Source organism: Bombus bifarius, unplaced genomic scaffold, assembly GCF_011952205.1.
Source record: "Bombus bifarius isolate JDL3187 unplaced genomic scaffold, Bbif_JDL3187 scf7180000008061, whole genome shotgun sequence".
In the NCBI taxonomy this organism is placed as follows: Eukaryota; Metazoa; Arthropoda; class Insecta; order Hymenoptera; family Apidae; genus Bombus; species Bombus bifarius.
Window position 1 is genome coordinate 14,738 of NW_022884425.1, and position 10,263 is coordinate 25,000.

General features: G+C 38.4%; 1 protein-coding gene across 1 annotated transcript in view; it reads left to right on the top strand.

Annotated features, from left to right (window-relative positions):
• The first annotated feature begins 362 nt into the window (after positions 1-362).
• Positions 363-10,263, top strand: part of LOC117208306 — an 11,125-nt gene continuing 1,224 nt past the window's right edge. The window contains exons 1-3 of the mRNA XM_033449367.1: positions 363-752; positions 1,180-1,302; positions 8,550-10,263. The exon at positions 8,550-10,263 is cut by the window's right edge and continues 1,224 nt beyond it. Of these exons, the coding sequence (XP_033305258.1) occupies positions 363-752; positions 1,180-1,302; positions 8,550-10,263 (2,227 nt within the window). The remainder of the gene's footprint in view (positions 753-1,179; positions 1,303-8,549) is intronic.

Here is a 10,263-nt window from a genome sequence, read left to right on the forward strand (position 1 = left end):
GTTCGGAAAGTGAGGGAAATAGACGTCGCTGTTAATTGGTCAATTTCCATGTTGGTGGTTAGAGAAGGATGCTAGCTGCCCTCGATAGAAAGTTGCTAGTGGGAAGCATCGTACGTGAGAAAAACTAACTTTCCCGTGTCAAGCCGTAGTCAGTTCGCTGTTGAGTGCCGAAGCGTGCAGACGTGTCTCTAGTGCCCAGTGAAGTCCGAAAACAACACGTGTCGCCCGACCGTCGAAAGTGAACACAGCCAAGTGTTTCCTACCCATTAGGGAGAAGAAAATCCCACGCACCTAATCCCAACCCGAATACTAGCCTCATAGCCTCATGACTAGTTATTCATTTTGAATTGACTAGCTCGATGATGGCCCAGCAATCGCGATCAGGCTCTCCTGAGCAAACTCACAACTACCCCGCGCTACCCCCTCCGTGGCAGAAGTGCAGCAGAATCCTCCGCACCAACGGCGCTAAAATTACAAAGAAACGGAAAATAGAAACATCAAAACCAGACACGATCGACACCCGGAACGAACAATTAACGATACAAATAAACACCCACAACAGGTTCGCCGTATTGCAATCCATCGCCGACGCCATGGAAATCGCAGACCCGCCGCCAAACCAACAAGCACAGAGAATCCCCCCTCCCCCACTAATATTTGTGGATGATGTCATCGACATACAAACAATGATCAAGTCCTTAGAGAGAGATATCTCCAAGGACGACTACAACCTGAAGATTAACAACAACAAAGTAAAAATTCTGCCGACAACCCCTGACGCATACAGAAAAATCATCAAACTGCCTAAGACCTTGAACGCCAACTTTCACACATACCAACTCAAACAAGGAAGATCTTTTCGAGTGGTTCTACGCAACATCCACCACTCAGCAGACATAGACGAACTCAAGTTCGAACTCTCAAAACTCGGCCACGAAGTCATCAACGTAAGTAATATAAGGCATAGAGTCTCGAAAGATCCGTTATCCTTATTTTTTATAGACATCAAACAAAAGCCTAACAATAAGGAAATCTACAACACCAGTCGCCTAATGAACGCAATAGTACAATTCGAACCACCGCTTGTGAAAAAAGAAATAGTGCAATGCAAAAGGTGCCAAAGGCACGGTCACACGCAGAAATACTGCAACCATACCTTCCGCTGCGTTAAATGTGCAGGCACACACTCCACCGACCAGTGCACTAAATCACCGGAAACCCCAGCGAAATGCATCCACTGTCAAGGTGACCATCCTGCCAACTATAAAGGCTGCTCAGCTTATAAACCCTATACAGAAACAGGTACCCTAAACTCAGAGCAAAAGAGGTAACGAACCAAACACCCAGCCCGCCGAAATTCACGACTACCCCAACCCCCTCAACCAACCAAATACCCAGTCCTACTAAATTCACCACTACCCCAACCTCCTATGCCCAAGCAGTACAAGGCATCCAAAATAACCCGAATAGCCAAAGGGATCTTCCCAAAATAATGTCCCCAACTCACCTAACACAGACAACTTCTCTAGGCTTGAAAAGCTAATAGAGAAACAATCAGAGCAAATAAATAATTTGCTATCGCTACTAACACTCATCATGGATAAATTAATACGCCCCGACGCAAAATAAAACCAAGACGCATAGCTCTTTGGAACGCCAACGGTCTAGCGCAACACAAATTTGAACTAGAACTCTTCCTAAAACACCAGCAAATCGACGTAATGCTCGTATCGGAAACCCACTTCACCGACAAAAACTATCTGAAAATAAATGGTTACAAATTCTACCATACCCAACATCCCAGCGGAAAGGCCCACGGAGGCACCGGAATCATAATCAAAACAAGTATTAAGCACTACGAACTTCCATCATTCCAGAAAGACTACCTCCAAGCAACAAACGTAGCAATAGAAGACTGTCATGGTACAACCACCACTTCAGCAGTATACTGCCCTCCCAGACACTCCATCGCCAAAGAAGGCTTTGATAACTTCCTGGACACCCTGGGCAATAGATTCATAGCTGGAGGAGACTATAACGCCAAGCACACCCAATGGGGCAGCAGACTGGTTACAGTAAGAGGCAAAAACCTCTTAAACAGCATAATAACAAACAACCTCAACTACCTCACCACATACGAACCCACATACTGACCCACTGATATTAACAAAATACCCGACCTTCTCGACTTCTTCGTAACTAAAAATATCTCATCAAGACACGTCCAAATCAACTCCTCGGCTGATCTCTCCTCCGATCATTCCCCCGTGATAGCAACAGTCAGTTCAACAATTATCGAGAATACACCTAATGTCTCCATTCACAACCAACACACCAACTGGCAGCTCTTTAGAGAAGTCCTTACTCACTCAACTTCAGCCTTAACCTCACTAAAAACTAAGGAAGAAATTGAAGCAGCCACGGAATATTTAAACACGAGCATAATAAACGCCATCCGCCTCTTCACACCGACAAAGACGTCCATCAGCAACCAAGAATATCCCCAATACATATTAAAAAAAATAGCAGAAAAACGTAGACTAAGAAGAGTATGGCAGACCCATAGAACACCGGATGACAAACGCAAACTAAACAACGCAACTAGAAAGCTATCCAAAACCATAAAAAATTACAAAAACGACTGTTTCCAAAAATATCTCGCCAGTTTATCCCCCACAGCCGACTCCAACTACTCGCTGTGGAAGACCTCCAGGAAACTCACACGCCCCCCACAAATAATCCCCCCAATCCGCCGTCCGCAAGGTGGATGGGCGCGTAACCCTATAGAAAAAGCCGACCTGTTTGCCAAATACTTGTCCAAAGTATTCAAACGCCACTCCTCCAAAGCTGCCGCGGACGTTACTGAATACCTGCACACCCCCTTCCCAATCTCTCCTCCTATCGAACCCTTCACTTCTGCAGAGACTATAGAAACAATCAGTCGCCTAAATCCCAAGAAAGCAGCAGGGCCCGACCTAATAGGCAATAAAGCAATCAAGGAACTTCCCATAATAGGGATCGGACCCATCACATCGATTTTTAATGCTATCCTTCGCCTTGAACACTATCCTAATCTCACTGCTTACCCTCATCCCTAAACCCGGTAAACCGATATACGAAACCAGCTCCTATCGCCCAATCAGCCTTTTACCTACCCTGTCTAAACTATTCGAGAAGATGCTCACGAACCGACTCCTTCCACTCCTAGAGAACTTGGAAACACTCCCAGATCATCAATTCGGCTTCTGAAAACAACATTCAACAGTAGAGCAAATCCATCGCATAACCCATACGATCAGCCAAACACTCGAAAAGAAAAAATATTGCTCAGCGGTTTTCCTAGACATCCAACCGGCATTCGACAAAGTATGGCATGAAGGGCTACTATACAAGCTTAAAAAGATCCTACCTCACCCCTACTACTCCATCCTAAAATCTTACCTAACCAATAGACAATTCATGGTTAAATGCCTAGACGCCACTTCCGCAACATTCCCAATAGAATCCGGCATACCCCAAGGTAGTGTCCTCGGACCCCTACTGTACTCCATCTACACTGCCGATTTACCTATACCAAACGAGATAACAATAGCAATATTTGCAGACGACACAGCGCTATTAGCTACCCACGCAGACCCGGTAATAGCCTCATCCGCTCTCCAGCGAAGTCTCGACTCCATGGTAAAGTGGTTTCATAAATGGGGCTTCAAAATTAACGAAAAGAAATCCTCACATGTAACCTTGACGCTCCGAAAACAAACCTGCCCCCAGGTCACCATCAACAATGCAACAGTTCCTAGCAGAGACTCAGTCAGATACCTGGGCATGACCCTGGACAAGAGACTAACGTGGAAAAAACACATCTCAGATAAAACGAAGCAACTAAAGGACAAACTAAACAAATTCTATTGGCTCACGGGCCGACGCTCCAAACTAAACCTACAGAATAAAGTACCCTCCACAAGACCGTAATAAAACCTGTCTGGACCTACGGAATCCAACTATGGGGAACAGCAAGTAACTGCAACATTGAAATACTTCAACGCTTCCAATCGAAAACGATAAGATCCTTAATAGACGCACCTTGGTATGTTACCAACGAAACAATTCAAGATACCCACAGTCAAAGAGGAAATAGCAAAATATAGCGACAGATATAGCAAAAGATTCAACAAACATCGAAACCCCATAATCACTGGACTACTTGATACGACGGACCAGATTCGCAGGCTGAAGAGGCACTACCCGCTAGACCTAAACGCCAGATTTATTTAGTTATCAAAAATTAAGCAATATTCACTTATTTATAATACTTACTTATAAATTACATTTATCTATAATAAATATTAACTTATTATAAATAATCAGCCATATCACTGCGCCACGCCAGAAAAATTACTGAAAATTCTCAACGCGAGAATTGATTGTAATTTTAACAAACAGATAAATAAAGCTGTAGTAGACAATACTCTTTAGAAAGTGATTTAGAATAAAGATATTTGCTGTGTCTGAAGGACCTTAGCTAGCAAATTACTGAGATTTATGATGGGTCCTTAAGACTATTGAGGGTACGCAGTAAGGATGAGCGGACATCTGGTTTCCATCTGACCCGCGGTGTATGGCCTGGTCTAGGTAGAGGGTCGCCCGACGTAACACTGCCATTGCCGTATTTTTAAATATTTCTCCGTGAAAATTTTATACAATATTCTTCGAATGTCATACTTTAATTTACTATTGATTTTAATAAAGAGATTTTAACTCTGACGTCACAAAAAATTCACAAAAACATGCCTTTTTTTGTACGAATTAACCTTAGCCCCCCTTATGTAAAACTACATTTATTTAAACAACATTCTTTTGTATCACGTGAAATACTGTATGTCTACTTTAAGTATATTGATGAAAATTATAAAAAGCAATTTAGTTTATATTCTTTACCTTCTGTGATAATGCAAACAATGGTGTTAACAAATCAATGCCAGCGCTACGACTAACGGCCGATTTGCCACCCCCCTACTGGAGTTTACAGACCTGTGTATACGAATGCGATGCTCACAATACTTATGATTCAGGAATAATCAGATATTCATTGACGTGTGTTGATGTTGCTTCTTAGATACACAGATATACATACATATATAACGTGAGTTTATGTAGAAACGTGAAGAAGAAAATTATATTGGACATAACGTGAACTTAGTCAGAACATCTACTCAGTAACACGCATGCGCTGTAGCCACGTGAATCTGTCTGAACTGAGCGGCATGTTTGCTACTAGTGGGTGATACCATTTTAATGCCCACAGTGCTGCTCATGGTGGTGTCCGAGTTTGAACGGTATTTTTTCTCTCTGTGCAAGTTTATATGTGTATAAAAAAAATTTACATTCTATTTCGACGCGAACTATTAACAAAGGAAAACATGTTCTGGATGCAAGTGAATAATAAGTGAATAATAAGTGAATAATAAGTGAGTGTAAACAACTTTTAAGATCATGTATGACACGTTAACCTGAAATATTTTCCATTGTCTTCTGCTTTTCATTAATTTCACGACTTTTTATTAAATAATTACAGTTTTGTTAAATATATTTGATAACTGTATTTCATACAATTTCTATATTTATTTACAAGTTGCTACTGTTATCGTACAGTTATAACATATTTTAAGGAAAACGCGAATTGTTCTTTGAAGATATTATTAAAGTCTACTACTCACTAATCATAGATTTTCTTTGTGCACAGGCAAGCAGTTGGTCTAATAATAATAATAATTTCATAAAGCAAATAGCCCGAGTGTTAATTTGCGTACGCCCCGTTGATGCAATCTCCGTGGATATAAAATTGGACAACAAAATGGACGTAAGTACCTTTTGAAACATCATTCGATAAGAGAACTTTGACCGTATTGAATAATATACTTTGTTTCTATAAATCTTGGTTAATATAACATATTAAATTAATGTTTATGTACCACTTTCTTTAACTATTTCAATATGACAAAGTAAGATTTGCTTCTTTGGCCGTTGTGACGCAAACTTGTGATTTGTAATAGAAATGAAATTTAATGGTTGAATTAGACGGAATTTCCACCATGGTATATAAAATTTTGTATAATGTATCTGTCAATTGTAAGATTTCTTTGGCCAACGCGCTATGATCTCTTGCGTCTATGCTTTATATATTATGGCTCAATAATAATACATGGATTAAAAATACTAAAGTAATGCAGAATGTCTAGCATCGATGCAATTTTGCTTATTCTCGTTATCAATATAATATTTAATTGCTCCGTTGTAGAGTAATGAGTTTATACGAATGTGATCATCTTACAATTAAATTTCATTTACATATTTTATTTTATAAACATGGAAATATTGAATTACAAATGATTTTCATTAATATGTTAATATTTAGTATAGTGATTATGTTTACCATTTGTGCTATTATTATTTGTTGTTAATTTTCCTAGGCTTGTAGAGTATAAAATTGATATTTATACATATATAAATATGTTTTATGTAATATTATTGTAAATCACTGTTATCTATTTATTCGTACGATACGAAGTGAATTAATAAGAAAGATGCATGTTACAGATAAGATTTTTATCATATTAATGCGTCGAAGCATACGAGCGTTGAAACAACGTAAGTTGTAAAAAATATATTGCCGTATAATAGATTAAAACTCACACATGTACCAGGAACATTCATCATTGGCAACGTGCGTTACCTTTTCACTGATGTATTTATATGAGTACGGGCATTGGATTCAGCTGAGGCATGCTTTGTTGTACAATTAAATAAGGTTATACAATTATAACCTTAAATAGAGCAGGTCACACGAACGTATCATTAGTTATTCGTTCTCAGTTCGATGAGTACGTATTTTTTACGTATGTCCAACGATTATTCTATAGCAAATAGTTGTATCGGAATGAAAACTTTTCTATTTTGTGCAAAGATTTTTAGATTTGTTGATTATAAATCATTTGTTGTTGCAAAAATCATTTGTATGAATCAAATTATTTACAGTTTTTAACGCACTTCGATATCGATTCAGATTAAAAAGAAATATTATTGGAGTTTTACAACACAATGTCGCGAACGTTCCGTTAAGCATGGTTTACGCCACAGTCAAGAACAATCGCTATTTTTGAGAACTAGAAATTTAGCGCTTCGACGCCAACTCTGCAAAACAGGCAACGCTCGTATGTCGTGACTTCTATGTACGTACGAAATGACTGTAAAACGTATGTCTGTTTTAACGCTCGTGTACCCTCATGCCCAGGTTTAAATTTGTGCATGCGTTATGAAAACTATTGCTGCTGTGAGTTTATGTACAAAATTTTTCCACACACAGTTATAACAAGGCACAGATACACGTTTGCATTCGTGTGCATGTGCGCGTGCCTGCGTGTATATATATTCTTACACAAATTGGCAACATAGTGAAAAGGGAGGAATTTTGCATATGTCCCTTACTGCCCGAACAGCATCGGGACAGAAGTTCTAGTATAGTCTAGCGTAGAAAATTCGTTGAGCAGCCTGTACAAACTGAAACGTGTTGTAATGACGCCACGCATCGACTCCAAAGTCTCATGAAATGATATCAGTATATCAATATATACTTAATATATATCCATTGGCTTTGCTTACCAATTAAGAAAATATATTACTTTCTGCATCGATGCAAGCCAATATACATCATAAAAGAACAGAATACGTTGATGCGTTCATCGCATCAGTGTTTCAGCGTATGTAAGCACCGTTGACAGTCATGTTTTCTTTCTGTTTGACCAGGTATTACCATTAACTGTTTCTCACATCGGTTGCTGATCGCAATTGATTCCACAATATTTTCCACCGAATTCGATACAAATATTTCTATTTTAAACAATTCATGGTGATTTTTGCAAACATTTTGAGTTGTTTTTTTATATTTTCAAATGATATGGAATTTTTAGCGTTTTGCATGGTGTTTGTTACTCTGTCGTACATTTTATTTCTCATTTATAATATACAATTTGCTAAACATGTAGAAGGACCGCTCGTTGTTTTGTACTAATTTGTTACCTGGAAGAATACATTCATGAAATAATGTTAAACAACCATGCTAAAAGTATTGTTTGCGAATCTGATTTTTCTTACATTTGAATATAATTGAGAGTTGAATATAGTCGACTTCGCTACACAATAGTTTGAAAATATCGATCGGCCCTGTCCTATGGTAAACGTTAGGAGTTGAGGAAAAGTTTCTTTGTAATTCTAATGGAGCCGTAAATTTACACAAAATTTACACCTCTCTTGTTATGTACGTAGTATTCTGGATTTGTGCAGTTATGTATTGTTTTTAATGGTAGAACCTGACTAACTGATAAACATGACGTCATAAACCGTTCTTTCTAGTATCTAGTTCTGTAGCTCTATACGTAGCTTTCTATCCTACCCATGATTTATGGTACGATTGACTTCAATTACTAGACTAGGACTGTTTCATAGATTTTTCGTTTCTTAGGATGTTACATTTGGTTTGTATCTTTTTTCAGCCTTCTGAATATGCAATAACAATAAAAAAAGAGCCAATCGATCCAGAGATCTGCGATGATTTGTCGCCAGTTGATACAAATACAGGGAATAAAAATGAAACAGCGACGTTTAAAGGTGAATCTTCGGACGACGTTTATTGTAACAATGAAGAATCCGCGTTTCCTCAAGAAAGTACGTATTTAGAAAATAACAAATCGGATCCTGATAAACGAAAAAGTAAACATAAAGTACCTTCAAACAACAGAATAAGTTGCAATGTTTGTTTGTTAACTTTTCAAGCTAAACATTTATTGGAACTGCATAATAAATTATATAGCTGTAATGTATTTAAGTGTGATAATTGCACTGCAATCTTCACTATGCATATTTCGTTAATACGTCATTTAAAGAAGCGATGTTGTACGAAAAAATTGTCTGGATATAAGTGTAATTTTTGTAACCGAAAGTTTTCCTATAAAAGACATGTCCAGTCTCATTTATTCCATGCGCATGGGAACGCAATATTTTCTGGTGGAAGCAAAATTATGAAAACATCTCCTGAATCGTTAGGAAAGTCGAATCATTCGGATGATATAGTCATGGCAGAATCAAAAACTTCACACAGTCCCTGCTCAAAGAACGTAAATAGCTCAATAAATATATCTTTGAAACTATCTAATGACTCAAAGAATACATCCACCAAGGATTCGAGCAGCAAGATCAAGTTTACGCATCCGAAATGGTTAAACGATTCGCATAGTACACCTTCGAAAAGAATGAAGCAATCCGTCCTTACAGACTTCATATCGACGTACAAAGACAAACCGAATGACAGATGGGTTAGCCCGGAAAAAGTTATCGATACGGAGAATATTCCTGTTACTGCGACTATTATTCCAACTTTAACGCTCGAGACATTTAGTAACAAGACATCAACGGCTGCAGAAGTTATTCAGATGTCTACTTCTGTTAAGCGAATCGAATCTCCTGTTAGGAAAAGATCATTTGTTCAAATTCGTGTGAATTTAAAGACAATGATATCTTTATTAAGGAACGAAATAAAAGCTGAATCTGAAAGCTCTAATACCTCGCACAATATGTCTTACAACCTTAGGCCAGTGAAAAGATGTTTTTCTTTATATGATTCTTACGATTTATTGGAGTGTAAAGAATGTGTGGTCCGCTTGGAGAAATGCGACAAATTCTTGGAGCCTACTAGTTTTGTGTCAAACGAAGATGAAGACGAAGACGAAGTCGAAGACGCTTTCAAACAAGCAGTATCGAAAAATGTGAAAGAGGTATTTGAAGGTTTTCGCGAAACAAGCTCGACATGTAACATGCCTTTGAAAGCTGACACGATTGCGTCAAAGCGATTCAATGAATTTGTAAAATCTTTCGCTGATAGATTAATCGTACTTCAACAAGAATCGGTTGAATTTCAGAAGAACTTTAAAGTCTGTCAGCAGAAAATAATTCAATGTCATATTTGTAAAAAATCGTTTTCTTCGAAGAAAAACCTGCGCGAGCACATGAAATTGTTCCATACGATTTACATTTCGAGCATATGCAACGCGCGTTACACGTCCATGAATAAGTTACTAACTCACTATCTACGTCAGCATGGTGTGTTTAAACGAAGGGAATGTTGCGTGTGTTATGAGAAGTTTGACACGTCGGCACTGTTGAAGCGGCACATGATTCTGCATTGTTTGAAGACCATAAGATCAAAAAAGG